This window comes from Dendrobates tinctorius, unplaced genomic scaffold (genome assembly GCF_039654945.1).
Source record: "Dendrobates tinctorius isolate UK_male_01 unplaced genomic scaffold, ASM3965494v1 ptg000035l, whole genome shotgun sequence".
Taxonomy (NCBI): Eukaryota; Metazoa; Chordata; class Amphibia; order Anura; family Dendrobatidae; genus Dendrobates; species Dendrobates tinctorius.
In genome coordinates this window covers 71,045,750-71,064,768 of record NW_027361703.1, presented here as the reverse complement: position 1 = coordinate 71,064,768, position 19,019 = coordinate 71,045,750, and the positions used below count along the sequence as shown (strand labels likewise).

At 42.6% G+C, this 19,019-nt stretch overlaps 1 protein-coding gene across 3 annotated transcripts in view; it reads right to left on the bottom strand.

Moving 5' to 3' along the window:
- Positions 1-16,647: 16,647 nt before the first annotated feature.
- RELN (reelin) overlaps positions 16,648-19,019 on the bottom strand; it is a 1,162,997-nt gene continuing 1,160,625 nt past the window's right edge. For 2 of the 3 annotated variants that reach the window (XM_073573629.1, XM_073573630.1), the window contains exon 65: positions 17,899-18,011. Coding sequence is in view for 1 of the 3 variants with exons in the window: in XM_073573631.1 (XP_073429732.1) it covers positions 17,915-18,011 (97 nt within the window). In the remaining 2 variants the exon portion in view is untranslated. Of the gene's footprint in view, positions 18,012-19,019 lie in introns of all 3 variants that reach the window. The other variant, XM_073573631.1, reaches the window with a different exon arrangement.

Below are 19,019 nucleotides of genomic sequence, written 5' to 3'. Positions count from 1 at the left end.
CTTTAAATACGATGTGGTCCCTAAAAAAAAAAAATGGTTTTGTAAATTTTGCTGTAAAAATGAGAAATCACTGGTCAACTTTTAACCCTTATAACTTTCTAACAAAAAAGTATTTTGTTTCCAAAATTGTTCTGATGTAAAGTAGACATGTGGGAAATGTTATTTATTAACTAGTTTGTGTCAGATAACTCTCTGGTTTAACAGAATAAAAATTCAAAATTTGAAAATTGCAAAATTTGCAAAGTTTTTGCCAAATTTCCATTTTTTCACAAATAAGCGCAAAAGTTATCGACCTAAATTTACCACTAACATGAAGCCCAATATGTCATGAAAAAATAATCTTGGAATCGCTAGGATGCGTTGAAGCGTTCCTGAGTTATTACCTCATAAAGGGACACTGGTCAGAATTGCAAAAAATGGCCAGGTCATTAAGGTCAAAATAGGCTGGGTCATGAAGGGGTTAAAAAAGAAAATGAACCACAAAATTTGTTGTGCATTTTCTCCTGAATATGCCAATACCCCATATGTGGGGGTAAACTACTTTTTGGGCGCACAGCAGAGCTCGCAACGGAAGGAGCACCGTTTGACTTTTTCAACGAATTGGCTGGAATTGAGATCTGACGCCATATTGCATTTGGAGATCCCCTGATGTGCCTAAACAGTGGAAACCCTCAACAAGTGACCCCATTTTGGAAATTAGACCCCTTAAGGAACTTATCTAGATGTGTGGTGAGCACTTTGAACCTCCAAGTGCTTCACAGAAGTTTATAACGTAGAGCCATGATAACAAAAAAATCATTTTAGATGTGTGGTGAGCACTTTGAACCCCCAAGTGCTTCACAGAAGTTTATGACGCAGAGCAGTGAAAATAAAAAATCATTTTTTTTCCTCAAAAATAATTTTTTAACCCGCTATTTTTTATTTTCACAAAGCTAACAGGAGAAATTAGACCACAAAAGTTGTTGTGCAATTTGTCCTGAGTACACTGATGCCCCATATGTGGGGGGAACCACTGTTTGGGCGCATGGGAGAACTCAGAAGGGACGGAGCGCTATTTTGGAATGCAGACTTTGATGGAATGTTCTGCGGGTGTCATGTTGCATTTCCAGAGCCCCTGATTTGCCTAAACAGTAGAAACCCCCCATAAGTGAACCCATTTTGGAAACTAGACCCCCCAAGGAGCTTATATAGATGTGTGGTGAGCACTTTGAACCCCCGTGCTTCACAGACGTTTATAACGCAGAGCCATGAAAATAAAAAATCTTTTCTTTTCCACAAAAGTGATTTTTTTTTAGAACCCAATTTTTTTATTTTCTCAAGGGTAACAGGAGAAATTAGATCCCCAAAGTTGTTGTACAATTTGTCCTGAGTAAGCTGATGCCCCATATGTTGGGGTAAACCACTGTTTGGGCACATGTCTGGGCTCGGATGGGAGGGGCCACCATTTGACTTTTTGAACGCAAAATTGTCAGGTAACAATAGTGGCACGATGTCGCGTTTGGAGACCCCCTGATGTGCCTAAATAGTGGAAACCCCTCAATTCTAGCTACAACTCTAACCCTAACACACCCCAAACCCTAATCCCAACCCTAACCCTAATTCCAACCCTAACCCTAATTCCAACCCTAATTCTAACTCTAACCCTAATTCTAACCCTAACCTTATTTCTAATCTTAATCCTATCCCTAATTCCAACCCTAACCCTAATTCCAACCCTATCCCTAATTCCAACCCTATCCCTAATTCTAACCCAACCCTAATTCCAACCCTAACCCTAATTCTAACCCTAACCCTAATTCCAACCCTAACCCTAATTCTAACCTTAATGGAAAAATGAAAATAAATATATTTTCTTTATTTCATTATATTTCCCTAACTAAGGGGGTGATAAAGAGGGGGTTATTTACTATTTTTTTCATTTTGATCACTGTGATAGGGTTTATCACAGTGATCAAAATGTACATTGAATGAATGAATGGAATCTGCTTGCCATTTTCTTTCCGGACGCCGGAGGATGCAGGAGGGCCCGAGGACCACCGGGAGGTATGGGGGGGGTCGTGGACCTTATTTCTCTTTCCTCTGATGTGCGATCGCATCAGAGGAGAGAGAAAGTAAATGCAAAATCGCGGCTTTTTTGCGGTCGCCGTTATACGGTTAATGGCGATTGCAAAAGCCGTGGTCGGTAAAAACTGACCCGAATCATGTTCTCTGTGGTCTCGGCTACCCCTGGCAGCTGAGAACCCGGAGAAAATCCGACTCTGGGGGTGCTGTACACTTTTTACTCGGCGCCGTTAAAAGGCGTATCGGCGGTCGTTAAGGGGTTAAAGAAGTTGGGAAAATATGGTCTTATTTTCATTATTGTTTATACTTTGTATTTTTGTAATATTTTTAATGAATGCTGTTTTCTTAATATAGAGCTATACAGTACACTTGGTAACTTAATATTTTGCTGCATGACCTTTTGCAGTAATCCCTGCAAACTAATGATTTCTGTCAGGCTATGTTTACACGTTGTGTTTTTGCTGTGTTTTTTTTCTGCAGGCAAAACCTGCTCTCTTGTAAAGAAGATGCTCACAAAAATCATTGTTGCATTTTGCTGCGTTTTTTTTTATCTCTTGTGTATGCTGAAAAAGCAACAAAAGCTGATAAAGCAGCAAAACCTGATACCTGCTTTTTTTGCTGCGTTTTTGCACTGACTCATTGATTTCTATGGGTGAAAAAACGCTGCAAAATCGCTGAAAGAAGTGACATGCTGCAGTTTTAAAAAAACACTGCAATTTTCCAATTCAGAAAAAAATGCTGTGTATGCACGAGATTTCTGAAATCTATCTTTTGCTGGTACTTTAAAACGCAGCTTAAAATTTTAAAAATTTAAGAGCAGCACAAAATCGCAACGTGTGAATATAGCCTAACTCTCCATGAGACTCCTGTCTACAGGCACTTTGGCTGACTCATGAACAAACTGGTCCAGGTATCGCATGTCTGAAGAGTGCCTTCTCCAGACTGCATGTTTCAGCTCTTTCCACAGATGTCCAATAGGATTTAGGTCAGGGCTCATAGAAGACTACTTCAGAATTGTCCAGTACATTGCTGTAAGCTATTTTTGGATGTTTGCTTTGGGTCATCATTATCCTATTGGAGGACCCATAATCTGCAACTTAGACAAGCTTTCTGACATTGGGCAGCATATTTGGCTCCAGAATGCCCTGATAGTCTTGAAATTTCATAGAATCATAGAATTATACAATGGTAAAGTTGGAAGGGACCTCCTGGGCCATCTGGTCCAACCCCCTGCTCAAAGCAGGATTCACTAAATCATCCCAGACAGATGTCTGTCCAGCCTCTGTTTGAAGACTTCTATTGAAGGAGAACTCACCACCTCTCGTGGCAGCCTATTCCACTCATTGATCACCCTAACTATCAAAAAGTTTTTTTATAATAGCTAATCTGTGTCTCCACCCATTCAGTTTCATCCCATTTCTTCTAGTCTTTCCTTGTGCAAATGAGAATAAAGATGATCCTTCTACCATGTGACAGCCCTTGAGATATTTGTAGACAGCTAATAAGTCTCCTCTCAAGTTTCTCGTTTGCAAGCTAAACATTCCCAAATCCTGCAACAATTCCTCATAGGACATGGTTTGCAGACCGGTCACCATTCTGGTCGCTCTTCTCTGAACTTGATCCAGTTTGTTGATGTCTTTTTTTAAAATGTGGTGCCCAAAACTGGACACAGTATTCCAGATGAGGTCCGACCACAGAGGAGTAGAGGGCAATAATGACTTTACGTGATCTAGACTGCATGCTTCTGTTAATACATCCCAGAATTGCATTTGCCTTTTTTGCTACTGCATCACACCGTTGACTCATGTTCAGTCTATGATCTATTAGTACACCCAAGTCTTTTTCACATGTGCTGTTGCTTAGCCCTTTTCCTTCCATTCTGTATATGCTTTTTTCATTTTTATTGCCCAGATGTAGTACTTTGCATTTTTTCCTGTAAAAACCATTCTGTTAGTTGCTGCCCACTGCTCCAGTTTATTTATATCCTTTTGAATCCTCTCTCTCGTCTAATTCATTGTAACCGGCTACATATTCTAGACACCGTGTGCAAGATGCAGCAGAACAGCCCCAAAACATAACTGAGCCTGCTCCATGTTTCACAGTAGATAAATGTTCTTTTCTTTGTATGTGTCATTTTTTCGTCAAAGAACATGGAGGTTATGAGACGTGCCAAAAAGTTACATCTTTGTCTCAAGAAGCTTTGTGGCTTGTCAATTTTCATTTTGGCAAATTCCAGCCTCAATTTTTTATGATATTCTCTTTGGCAAGATAGCGACTGATGGTGCGATCTGACACTGATGTACCTTGACCTTGGAGATCACATCTTATCTCTTTGGAAGTTGCTCTGCGTTCTTTGGCTATCATTCATACTATCTGTCTGTTCAATTTTGTAATCAATTTTCCTCTTGTGGCCACATCCAGGGAGATTGGCTACAGTCCCATATACCTTTAAATGTCTGAATAATGTCTGGGCAACTGCAATAACATGACCATCATTAGCTGTTTGTACATGATACTATAGCCTTTACTTTCAACACAGTTGTCTATATTTATCTTTCTAATCTCCTGAGACCATTCTTTCCTTAGTTATCTTTAATCCATGTTCAGTGTGGTACACTACTCACCATGATACCAAACAGAACAGTGACTACTTTTCACCCTTCAAATAAACAGACTGACTGATTGCAAGTTTGTAAACACCTGTGATGCTAATTACTGGACACACCTTAGTTTATCATGTCCCCGTGGTCAAATTATTTTTTATATTTTCTCGGGGAATTCAAACACTTTCACTGCTTTTGAATTGTAGTTTTAACAGAAAAAATAATGTCTGATTTTCATTAGTTGATATTCAGTAAACTGAAATTGAATATTACTTTTCTCAGTTTCAAGTTGTTTCAGTGATGATTGTGAGTTTTTTTTAACTTAAACAGAAGGGTACCAACTGTTGTGTCCACATGTACCGTATTTTCCGCTTTGTAAGACGCACTTTTTTCCCCCCAAAATTTGGGGGGAAAACAGAGGTGCGTCTTACAAAGCGGACATGCCTTACCTAGGCTGTGATCGGGGGCGTCCGGCGGTTGCTGGCCGCTGCTGCGGGTGTGTCCGGTGCCGCGTTGTGTGCCCGTCGATGCCCGGGGCTCTGCCAACATTGTGCGAAAGGCCAGAGCCGCGGCATTTCCTCAGTTCCCTGTGTGCCGGTAAAAAGATGGCCGCCGGCGTGTGCGCAGATGGGATCTCGGGACCCAGTTCTCGAGAGATGAGATTTGAAATCTCATCTCTCGAGAGGTGGGTCCCGAGATCCCATCTGCGCACGCGCCGGCGGCCATTTTCCCTGGGTTCCCTGTGTGTGCGCGCGGTGGTGCCTGCAAAAAAATGGCCGCCGCGCGTGCGCAGATGGGATCTCGGGATCCAGCTCTCGAGAGATGAGATTTCAGATCTCATCTCTCGAGAACTGGTCCCGAGATCCCATCTGCGCATGCGCCGGCGGCCATTTTTTTTTACCGGCACTTCAGCGCACATATACAGGGAACCGAGGAAATGCTGGGGCTCTGGTCTGTCGAACAATGTCGGCAGAGCCCCGGGCATCGATGGGCACACAACGCCGCACCGGAGCACCCGCAGCACCGGCATCCAACCGCCGGACAAGTGGAGAAACCTGACACCAGCACAAGACTCTGCAGCAGCAACAGCACACATCGGAGCCCCCCCTCATCCCTGAATGCGGCCTGCAGCATCACTCCACGCCTGCCTCCTCCAGCAGCGAGCCTGGGACCCCTCTACACCGCAGCCACCAACCTCGGTAAGCAATAAGATGCAAGGATTATAAGAGGCACCACCATTTTCTTAAAAAATATTTTTTTCTTATTTTTCTCCTCAAAAATTGTGGTGCGTCTTATAATCCGGAGCGTCTTATAAAGCGAAAAATACGGTATATTGTGAATTTCCTTTACGCCTCTTTCAGTCAGTGGCTCCGGTACGTGTAGTGACAGTTTTCTCACGTACCGGATACACTGACACACGTAGACCCATTCAAATGAATGGGTCTATGCAGATGTCAGCGTGTTTTCACAGACCATGTGCCCATGTGCAAAACACAGAGACATAACATAGTAACATAGTTATTAAGGTTGAAGGGAGACTTTAAGTCCATCTAGTTCAACCCATATCCTATCCTAACTTGCCCTAACATGTTGATCCAGAGGAAGGCAAAAAAACCCCATGTGGCAAACAGTAAGCTTCACACTTCACACAGTAAGCTTTCACACTTCAAAGTATCGGATCGGAATGGATCGGCCGATCTTAAAAAAAAAGTATCGGTATCGCCGATTCCGATACCGGAAGTCCCATTCAAGTCTATGGGACTTCCGGTATCGGAATAAGAAAAATCCTGTTTTTCCCTTGTACAGCCTCTCTGGGGTCTGTACGGGCCTTTCGGGGGGCTGTGCCGGCCTGCCAGGGGGTCTGTGCAGGCTCCGGTGGTCTGTGCCGGCCTGCCGGGGGGCTGTGCCGGCCTGCCAGGGGGGCTGTGCAGGCTCCGGTGGGCTGTGTCGGCCTGCCGGGGGGCTGTGCCGGCCTGCCGGGGGGCTGTGCAGGCTCCGGGGGGCTGTGCCGGCCTGCCGGGGGGCTGTGCAGGCTTCGGGGTCTGTGCAGGCATCGTCCGATGGGACTACAAGTCCCATCGGGCGATGCCTGCTACCATGACAGTGATTGACACATTAGCCAATGATGGGACAGTAGTAGTCCCATCATCCGACTAATGTGTTGAATGTAAAAAAAAAAAAAAAAAAAAAAAAATTACATGCTACATACATACAACATGCATACTACATACATGCTACATTCATACTACATACTACATACACTCACTGGCCACTTTATTAGGTACACCTGTCCAACTGTGTGTTAAGACTTAATTTCTAATCAGCCAATCACATGGCGGCAACTCAGTGCATTTAGGCATGTAGACATGGTCAAGACAATCTCCTGCAGTTCAAACCGAGCATCAGTATGGGGAAGAAAGGTGATTTGAGTGCCTTTGAACGTGGCATGATTGTTGGTGCCAGAAGGGCTGGTCTGAGAATTTCAGAAACTGCTGATCTACTGGGATTTTCACGCACAACCATCTCTAGGGTTTACAGAGAATGGTCCAAAAAAGAAAAAAAATCCAGTGAGCGGCAGTTCTGTGGCCGGAAATGCCATGTTGATGCCAGAGGTAAGAGGAGAATGGGCAGACTGGTTCGAGCTGATAGAAAGGCAACAGTGACTCAAATTGCCACCCGTTACAACCAAGGTAGGCAGAAGAGCATCTCTGAACGCACAGTGCGTCGAACTTTGAGGCAGATGGGCTACAGCAGCAGAAGACCACACTGGGTACCACTCCTCTCAGCTAAGAACAGGAAACTGAGGCTACAATTTGCACAAGCTCATCGAAATTGGACAGTAGAAGATTGGAAAAACGTTGCCTGGTCTGATGAGTCTCGATTTCTGCTGCGACATTCGGATGGTAGGGTCAGAATTTGGCGTAAACAACATGAAAGCATGGATCCATCCTGCCTTGTATCAACGGATCAGGCTGGTGGTGGTGGTGTCATGGTGTGGGGAATTTTTTCTGGGCACTCTTTGGGCCCCTTGGTACAAATTGAGCATCGTTGCAACGCCACAGCCTACCTGAGTATTGTTGCTGACCATGTCCATCCCTTTATGACCACAATGTACCCAACATCTGATGGCTACTTTCAGCAGGATAATGTGCCATGTCATAAAGCTCGAATCATCTCAGATTGGTTTCTTGAACATGACAATGAGTTCACTGTACTCAAATGGCCTCCTCAGTCACCAGATCTCAATCCAATAGAGCATCTTTGGGATGTGGTGGAACGGGAGATTCGCATCAGGGATGTGCAGCCGACAAATCTGCGCCAACTGTGTGATGCCATCATGTCAATATGGTCCAAAATCTCTGAGGAATGCTTCCAGCACCTTGTTGAATCTCTGCCACGAAGAATTGAGGCAGTTCTGAAGGCAAAAGGGGGTCCAACCCCTTACTAGCATGGTGTACCTAATAAAGTGGCCAGTGAGTGTACATGCTACATTCATACTACATATATACTACATGCAACATACATACTACATACATACTACATGCAACATACATACTACATATATACTACATGCATGCAACATGTATACTACATATATACTACATGCTACATACATACTACATATATGCTACATACATACTACATATATACTACATGCATGCTACATACATACTACATACATACTACATATATGCTACATACATACTACATGCTACATACATACTACATATATATTACATGCATGCTACATACATACTACATGCTACATATATACTACATACATACCACATACATACTACATACATACTACATGCTACATACATACTACATATATACTACATGCATGCTACATACATACTACATACATACTACATGCTACATACATACTACATACATACTACATGCATGCTACATACATACTACATGCTACATACATACTACATATATACTACATGCATGCTACATACATACTACATGCTACATACATACTACATATATACTACATACATACTACATACATACTACATGCATGCTACATACATACTACATGCTACATACATACTACATATATACTACATGCATGCTACATACATACTACATGCTACATACATACTACATACATACTACATGCTACATACATACTACATATATACTACATGCATTCTACATACATACTACATGCTACATACATACTACATATATACTACATGCATGCTACATACATACTGCATGCTACATGCATGCTACATACATACTACATACATACTACATGCTACATACATACCACATATATACTACATACATACTACATACAATACATTCATACAATACATACATAGACATACAGTACATATAACATAGAGTAACATACTTACCAATACTTGTCACATTGTTCCCCGAAGCCATTGTCTTTTACGGAATAAATATTAACATAACAAACCACAAAAATACTCACCCACGATCCGAAGCAGTCCACGAGTGTGTCCCACGACGATCTTGGGTAGAGAACTGCAGCATCAGCTGTTGCTGCCGTTCTCTACGGGCTGCAGGAATCCAATGACGGAAGGTAGGTATCCTTCCGCACTGTATTCCTCCGCCACTTAAAAAAAAAAAAAGTCCCTAGTCTCACTTTATGCCATTGCTGTGTGGGAAATTCCCACGCAGCAATGGCATAAAGTGAGACTAGGGACTTTTTTTTTTTTAAGTGGCGGAGGAATACAGTGCGGAATGATACCTACCTTCCGTCATTGGATTCCTGCAGCCCGTAGAGAACGGCAGCAACAGCTGATGCTGCAGTTCTCTACCCAAGATCGTCGTGGGACACACTCGTGGACTGCTTCGGATCGTGGGTGAGTATTTTTGTGGTTTGTTATGTTAATATTTATTCCGTAAAAGACAATGGCTTCGGGGAACAATGTGACAAGTATTGGTAAGTATGTTACTCTATGTTATATGTACTGTATGTCTATGTATGTATTGTATGAATGTATTGTATGTAGTATGTATGTAGTATATATGTGGTATGTATGTAGCATGTAGTATGTATGTAGTATGTATGTAGCATGCATGTAGCATGCAGTATGTATGTAGCAAGCATGTAGTATATATGTAGTATGTATGTAGCATGTAGTATGTATGTAGCATGCATGTAGTATGTATGTAGTATGTATGTAGTATATATGTAGTATGTTTGTAGCATGCATGTAGTATGTATGTAGTATGTATGTAGTATATATGTAGTATATATGTAGCATGTAGTATGTATGTAGCATGCATGTAGTATATATGTAGCATGTAGTATGTATGTAGCATGCATGTAGTATATATGTAGTATGTATGTAGCATGTAGTATGTATGTAGCATGCATGTAGTATGTATGTAGTATGTATGTATTATATATGTAGTATGTATGTAGCATGTATTATGTATGTAGCATGCATGTAGTATATATGTAGTATGTATGTAGCATGTAGTATGTATGTAGCATGTATGTAGTATATATGTAGTATGTATGTAGCATGTAGTATGTATGTAGCATGTAGTATGTATGTAGCATGCATGTAGTATATATGTAGTATGTATGTAGCATGTAGTATGTATGTAGCATGTAGTATGTATGTAGCATGCATGTAGTATATATGTAGTATGTATGTAGTATGTATGTAGTATGTATGTAGTATATATGTGTTATGTATGTAGTACGTATGTAGTATGTATGTGGTATGTATGTAGTATGTATGTAGTATGTATGTAGTATGTATGTAGCATGTAGTATGTATGTAGCATGCATGTAGTATGTATGTAGTATTTTTTTTTTTTTTTTTTAACATTTAACACATTAGCCGGATGATGGGACTACTACTGTCCCATCATTGGCTAATGTGTCAATCACTGTCATGGTAGCAGGCATCGCCAGATGGGACTTGTAGTCCCATCGGACGATGCTTGCACAGACCCCCGGACATCAGCACAGCCCCCCGGCAGGCCGGCACAGCCCCCCGGCAGGCCGGTACAGACCCCCACAGGGTGCACAGACCACCGGCAGGCCGGCACAGCCCCCCGGCAGGCCGGTACAGACCCCCACAGGGTGCACAGACCACCGGCAGGCCGGCACAGCCCCCCGGCAGGCCGGTACAGACCCCCACAGGGTGCACAGACCACCGGCAGGCCGGCACAGACCACCGGCAGGCCGGCACAGCCCCCCGGCAGGCCGGTACAGACCCCGGGCAGTCCACACAGCCCCCCGGCAGGCCGGCACAGCCCCCCGGCAGGCCGGCAGAGACCCCCGGAAGGCCCGAAATGACGGCGCATCATGATGTGCACACACCACGCATCATGATGACGTCAGGCTGTCAATCAACTTTGAACTTCCGATTCCGATGCCGACTTCCGATATTGAAAAAATATCGGAAGTCGGTATCGGAATTCCGATACAGCAAGTATCGGCCAATACCCGATACTTGCGGTATCGGAATGCTCAACACTACCCCTAAGCCTTCGATTCTCCAAACTAAATAACCCCAAATGTAATAACCTGTCTTGGTATTGCAGACCCCCTAGTTCCCTAATAACCTTGGTCGCTCTTCTCTGCACCCGCTCCAATTCAGCTATGTCTTTCTTATACACCGGAGACCAGAACTGTACACAGTATTCTAGGTGTGGTCGCACTAGTGACTTATATAGAGGTAAAATTATGTTCTCCTCATGAGCATCTATGCCTCTTTTAATGCATCCCATTATTTTATTTGCCTTTTCAGCAGCTGCCTGACACTGGCCGCTAAATGTGAGTTTGTCGTCCACCCATACACCCAGGTCTTTTTCAGTGACTGTTTTGCCCAGTGTTTTACAATTAAGCACATAATTATACATCTTGTTCGTTCTACCCAAATGCATGACCTTACATTTATCCCCATTAAAGCTCATTTGCCATTTATCAGCCCAAACTTCTAGTTTACATAAATCCTCCTGTAATATAAAATTGTCCTCCTCTGTATTGATTACCCTGCAGAGTTTAGTGTCATCTGCAAATATTGAAATGCTACTCTCTATGCCCCCTACAAGGTCATTAATAAATATGTTAAAAAGAAGCGGGCCCAAAACTGTGGTACCCCACTGCTAACCGTGACCCAGTCCGAGTGTGCTCCATTAATAACCACCCTTTGTTTCCTATCCCTGAGCCAGCTCTTAACCCACCTACTCATATTTTCCCCTATCCCCATTGTTCTCATTTTATGTATCAACCTTTTGTGTGGCACCGTATCAAAAGCTTTTGAAAAGTCCATGTACAACACGTCCACTGCATTCCCTTGGTCCAGTCCGGAACTTACCTCTTCATAAAAGCTTATCAGATTAATCTGACAGGAACGGTCCCTTGTAAACCCATGTTGATATTGGGTCATGAGGTTATTCTTCTCCAGATACTCCAGTATAGTATCTCTTAGAAAACCCTCCAGGATTTTACCCACAGTTGAGGTTAAACTTACTGGCCTATAATTTCCAAGTTCAGTTTTTGTCCCCTTTTTGAATATTGGCACCACATTTGCTATACGCCAGTCCTGTGGTACAGACCCTGTTATTATGGAATCTTTAAAGATTAAAAATAATGGTCTATCTATGACTGTGCTTAATTCCTGCAGTACTCGGGGGTGTATCCCATCCGGGCCCGGGGATTTGTCAATTTTAGTGATTTTTAGACGCCGCCGTACTTCCTGCTGGGTTAAGCAGGTGACATTTAACAGAGAATTTTTATCCCTGATCATGTTATCTGTCATGGGATTTTCTTGTGTGAATACTGTTGAAAAAAAGTCATTTAGCATATTGGCTTTTTCCTCATCCTCATCCACCATTTCACCCAGACTATTTTTAAGGGGGCCAACACTATCATTTTTTAGTTTCTTACTATTTATGTAGTTAAAGAATATTTTGGGATTATTTTTACTTTCTCTGGCAATGAGTCTCTCTGTCTCAGTCTTTGCTGTCTTGATTTGCTTTTTACAGAATTTATTTAATTTTCTGTGTTTAGTTAATGCCTCATCACTATCTACTTGCTTTAATTCGCTAAATGCTTTATTTTTGTCCCTTATTGCGCCCCTCACAGCTCTATTTAGCCATAGTGGTTTCTTCCTATTCCTCGCATGTTTATTCCCATACGGTATATATTGTGCACAGGTCCTATTCAGGATGCTAATAAACGTCTCCCATTTTCTTTGTGTATTTTTATGTCTCAGGATATTGTCCCAGTTAATTGCACCAAGATCATCTCTCATCCGTTGGAAATTTGCTTTCCTGAAGTTTAGTGTCCTTGTAACCCCTCTACTACACATCTTATTAAAGGATACATGAAAACTTATTAATTTGTGATCACTATTACCCAAGTGACCCCCAACCCTTACATTTGATATGCGGTCTGGCCTGTTGGTTAATATTAGGTCTAGCAGTGCCCCCCCTCTTGTTGGGTCCTGAACCAGTTGTGAAAGGTAATTGTCTCTCATAGTAGTCAAAAACCTATTACCTTTGCTGGAACTGCAGGTTTCGGTTCCCCAATGTATTTCAGCGTAGTTGAAGTCCCCCATAATAATGACTTCTCCTTGAGTCGCAGCTTCATCTATTTGCTTTAAGAGGATATTCTCTGTTGCTTCCATTATTTTTGGAGACTTATAACAAACCCCTATCAGTAATTTATTATTTTTCCCCCCTCCCCTTATCTCTACCCACAGGGACTCTACATTTTCATTAGCTTCATATATATTATCACGAAGGATGGGTTTTAAGGATGATTTTACATATAAACACACACCTCCCCCTCGCTTATTTGTTCGGTCATTTCTGAACAGACTATAGCCCTGTAAATTAACCGCCCAGTCGTGGCTCTCATCCAGCCATGTCTCAGATATCCCCACCATGTCATAATTATGTTCCAACAACATTAACTCCAATCCCTCCATTTTGTTGGCAAGGCTTCTGGCATTAGTATACATGCACTTTATGTATCTCTCTGTACCTCTATTCTTTCTTAAATTATTAACTGTTCTAACCCCACCCCCCATGCCACCCCCACCCCCAATTTCATTATTTGTGCCCAGGTCTCTATCTGCACTGGTTTCCCCTCCTATAAAAGGAATACCCTCCCCCCCGTCCCTAGTTTAAACACTCCTCCAACCTTCTAGCCATTTTCTCCCCCAGCACAGCTGCACCCTCCCCATTGAGGTGCAACCCGTCCCTAGCGTAGAACCTGTAGCCAACTGAGAAGTCGGCCCAGTTTTGCAGGAACCCAAACCCCTCCTTCCTACACCAATTCCTGAGCCACTTATTAACCTCCCTAATCTCCCGTTGCCTCTCTGGCGTGGCACGTGGTACAGGAAGTATTTCTGAAAATACCACCTTGGAGGTCCTTGCTTTAAGCTTACAGCCTAATTCCCTGAAATCATCTTTAAGGACCTTCCACCTACCTCTAACTTTGTTATTTGTGCAAATGTGCACCATGACCGCTGAATCCTCACCAGCCCCTCCCAGTAATCTGTCAACCCGATCAGCGATGTGTCGGACTCGAGCGCCAGGTAGGCAGCACACCGTTCGACGATCCCTGTCTTTGTGACAGATTGCCCTATCTATTCCCCTAATAATTGAGTCTCCCACTACCAGAACCTGTCTGGCCTGCCCTCCTCTCCTATTTCCCCCCTTACTGGAGCAGACACTCCTCCGGCTTTCAGAGGACATGCCTTGCTGCAGCAGTGCTACTCCTGCACTAACACTCCCCTCATCTGCCAACTTAGCAAACTTATTGGGGTGTGCCAGATCAGGACTAGCCTCCCTGGTGCTCTTCCCTCTACCCCGCCTTCTAACTGTCACCCAGCTAGCTGCTTCATTGTCCTGCAGCTCCAACCTAGCATCCCCCCCCTCATCTATCCCATTGAGCGTCTGCTCAGTGAGCAGAAGACTCCTTTCCATATTGTCTATGGGTCTCAGTGTTGCCAGCTGCACATTTAGATCCAGTATCTGGGCTTCCAAATGCACAACGTGCTCACATCTTGCACAGCAGTATGCACCCTCGACCGGCTGTTCAAGGATTTCATACATGCGGCAAGACGTGCACTGGATGGCATTGGCAATAGTGGAGCACATCCTAATGGGGATTGCACCAGACAATAAGATAAGCAAAAATAAATAAATAAAAAAAAAAAAGTATTAATATAATATAACAGCAATTCAGTAAGACCTCCCTTGGAAACTCCCTGAATCCAAAGTCACTGAATCTCAAGTCACACACTTACCACAGTTCGCACTTACACTCAGGTCACACTCAGCTCGTTCACACTCGCTCAGGCAGAAGATTTAAAAGAGTTTTTTTTTTTTTTTCCCCTTTCACCAGCACACCACCTTGCTGCTCAATGCACTTCCAAAAGAAGTTGAGCCCCAACCAGCTGCCCCTTATAAACCCTTAATTACTGTATGAACTCCCACCCTTAATTAACCCCTTGTGAATATAGTTACACCTCAAGATTTAAATGCAATATAGTTAACCCTTAAAAACAGATAGTAAAATAAGAGCTTAACCCTGTAGAGAGAAAAAATAGGTTAAACAAGCCCCCAAGCCCCCAAAAAATTGAACAGGTAGAAAGCACTCAGCAACCTACAATTCAGCAACTCACACAGGTATTTGTTATAGGTTTTCCAAATACCTCTTCACTGAATGTCAAGTCACACACTTACCACAATTCGCACTTACGCTCAGGTCACACTCAGCTCGTTCACACTCGCTCAGGCAGAAGATTTAAAAGAGTTTTTTTTTTTCCCCTTTCACCAGCACACCACCTTGCTGCTCAATACACTTCCAAAAGGAAGTGTTTTAACACGGATACATGGCCCGCAACACGTGCTGCACACGTTCACACGGAGAACTGTTCACACTGGCTCACGGACGGCTGCCGGGAAGAAGCGGCTACTGTAAACGCTGTTCCCGGCGGCTGGTGCTGACCGCGGCTGTGATTCTTCTCTCCTGCTCTGCCGGAAGGAGAGAAGAACGAATAAAAACCCGATGTGGGGTCCCCCTCAGTTCATGAACCAACCAGACGAAACTTACAGCTGGGGACCCCTCTATTCTTGAGAACCAACCTTTCATGAAGATGACAGCTGAGGGCTGCAGCCCCCAGCTGTAAGTTTTGTCTGGTTGGTTCAGAAACTGAGGGGGACCCCATGTCAGGTTTTCATTCATTCTTCTCTCCTGCCGGCAGAGCAGGAGAGAAGAATCACAGCCGCGGTCAGCACCAGCTGCCGGGAACAGCGCTTACTGTAGCCGCTTCTTCCCGGCGCCGTCCATGTGGTCCTGATTCGGCTCAAGTGCGGCATACGATTGCCACACGTGTCACAGGGAGGTACCACGAGTCCACACGGTCACGGATAGCTCCGGTACCGTTTTTTCCGGTACCGGAATTATCTGGACGTGTGAAACTGGCCTTAGGGTATGCTCAAAGTAGCGTATAAACGGTCAATTCTCACCAGTGTGCTGTCTGTATAATCCATTTTTTTTTTACTCTGCAGCTATTAATCTTTTACAGGACCATTTACAGTTTCCTATGCTACAGAATTGTAATGTATCTGAAAAATCCGATGCCAGACTGATGAGATTTTTTTCTTGCACAGTCTGAAGTCAGTGAAATCACAGCATGCTGCGGTTTTCTTCTCATGCCTAATACAGCTGAGAAACAATGCAAAAATCTGCAATGCCTCATTGAATATCATTGGTCTCAGTGCAATCCAAGTTTTTATCGGATTGCACTCATCCGGTTTACTCGCTAGTGTTAGCACGCCCTTATAGCGAGGAACATATAAAAAGGCAATGTTTTTCCCTGGAGCCAGTAGACTGGCATTTGCCATACAGTATAACATTTCTGGCACTGTTCCTGGCCAGTATATTTCCTCTTATTGAGTAAAAGACAAATTATTTAGTAAAAAAAACAAACAAGTAAACGATACAAAAGGAAGACACATTCAGAACAGTTTATTTCCGTATTAACATTAACAGAACAGAGAATGATATTTTCTATCAATATGTAAAGAGGGCCATGATATATACAAATTAAAGTAGATGAAACAAGAGGGCACATAGTCAACATTTCAACTGTATTTAAAATCTGCAAACATTTCTGGGTGCTTCTTTTTTTTGGGTGAGAAAAGAGGTTTGGGGTGACTATGCTGCGATTACTGCAGACATACCGTATATAAAATGAGATTGACATACAGATCAGAAACACAAACAACAACGACTATATCGCATGTATAGCACTCCTGCATATGCTAGCCATTTTAAACATTGCTTGTATCTTTATTTGGGCTGGAAAAGTCTAAAATGTTTTTTATTTTCTATGATTCATAATGAAAGTGGCCATGTCATTGTTGCTGGTGGTAGCTATATTAGCAGAGGATACATAAAACCGCAGTAGGGACATATTACAGATAGAAAACAAAGAACACATCTACAGGCTACAAACCACTCTAATGTCACGGACACCACTATGCAGCTACTTTGGGGTTTATTGGCCTTTAAAACTAATAACAATGTCACTGCCTATAATGGAATGCTGAGGCATCTGTTAAGGATATAGTCACAATTCTAATAGGGAAACGTTCAATATCACATATCCTTATTTGTATTGACACTTCACTTATAATGCATTGCCAGATGTATGCTGCCATGAATTGATCTTTGAATGTTATAAGATATATCTGGAGTTACATTTTCAGGTTTGATAACAGCCATTGGGACAGGAACCACACGGAGATGCCAGCATGTCACTTTTAAGAAGAAGATATAAAGGACAAAAACATGATAATTTAATTTTATAAAATATGATACATAGATGAAATACAGTGCACTTAATATCTAAGTGTCAACATTTTGTTAAATACTGTAAATATACAGCCTTTCCGTATGTTCCAACAAGTCCTTGTGCTTAATGATGATTTCATGTTAAACAGATTATATTGCTTAACTGAAATGCTTCCAATTAAACTGTTACAAAGATCACAAACTGTCACAAACACATCAACATTATAACAATTACTGATGAGAAAAGAAGTTACTTCTCATTAGTTCACAGTGCGAAAAGTGGAGTATGGTCAGTCTTAAAGGAGGTTCTTAGTCATTTAAGCAAACTGCAGGAATGTTTTGAGTCTTGACGCAGTCTTGAGATCGAACACAATGAAAAGCAAACACTTCACATGATGGCAGGAATTTTACATATTTCACTTCTTTATGGGTAACGTCTCAGAGCCCTCCTTCGCCTGTTGTAGAAATGCCTGAGCCCATGTTGTCGTGAAAAATTCATCATGTAATTTTGTTTGCGAGTGCTGCAAAAAAGAATTCAGAACATAAAGTAATGAAATGGTGCTGAACAGAATGTGAGCAAGCACAGTACAAGCTGTACTTCTCAAAATAAGCAATGTATATATGTATGTGTTTTGAGAGTCCATCTAATTTAAATTGTGATGAATCACCAAAGGAAAGAATGGGAGGTTAATTTTTCAAATTTTATGAAGAATTGAGAAAAGAGGAAGAAAAAGCAGTTGACAAAGTGATCACAAATATGAAGATTGCACATCAGTACTCACATGATGACAGCCAGTACAATAAAAAATCTTAAAGGGAATCTGCCCGCAGGTTTTTCCTATGTTATCACTGATTCCAGTGATGTTTCACTTACTTGGCTGTGTGTTGCTGTTTCAATACAATAATTGTTCTAAAAACAGGAGTTTATCACTACAAGACAAGCTGGTCTCATTCCTCCTGGTCCAGCCACTCCCACACCATTGATTAGCAGCCAATCAGTGGTGTGGGCAAGGTTATTCGGGGCTCAACATTCCAAGCTCTGCTAGATCTTCAGCAGAGAAAACTGATTGCATCACAACTGCTGCACTCAGTAAACTAGGTAAACTAGGTCATACATCACTGGAATCAGGGAGTCTGTATTTACATCATGCTGCTGTCACATTACATAGCAATCACCTGCTGACAGATTTCCTTTAATAATGTTTACTCTATACACTTAGAATTCCACATTAGTGATGAGCGAGCATGCTCAGATAAGGTGTTATCAGAGCACGCTCGTGTCCTAATCGAGTATTTTCGACATACTCTTTAAAAATGCTCGAGTCCCTGCACCTGCCTGTCTCGTGGCTGTTCGACAGCTGCAACACATGCAAGTATTGCCTAACGAACAGGCAAATCCTGCATGTGTTGTGGCTGCTGAACAGCCACTAGACATGCAGTTGCGGTGACTCGAGCATTTCTAACGAGCTCGCCAAAAATACTCAAATTAGGGCACCTTATCTGAGCACGCTCACTCAATCCACATGTCA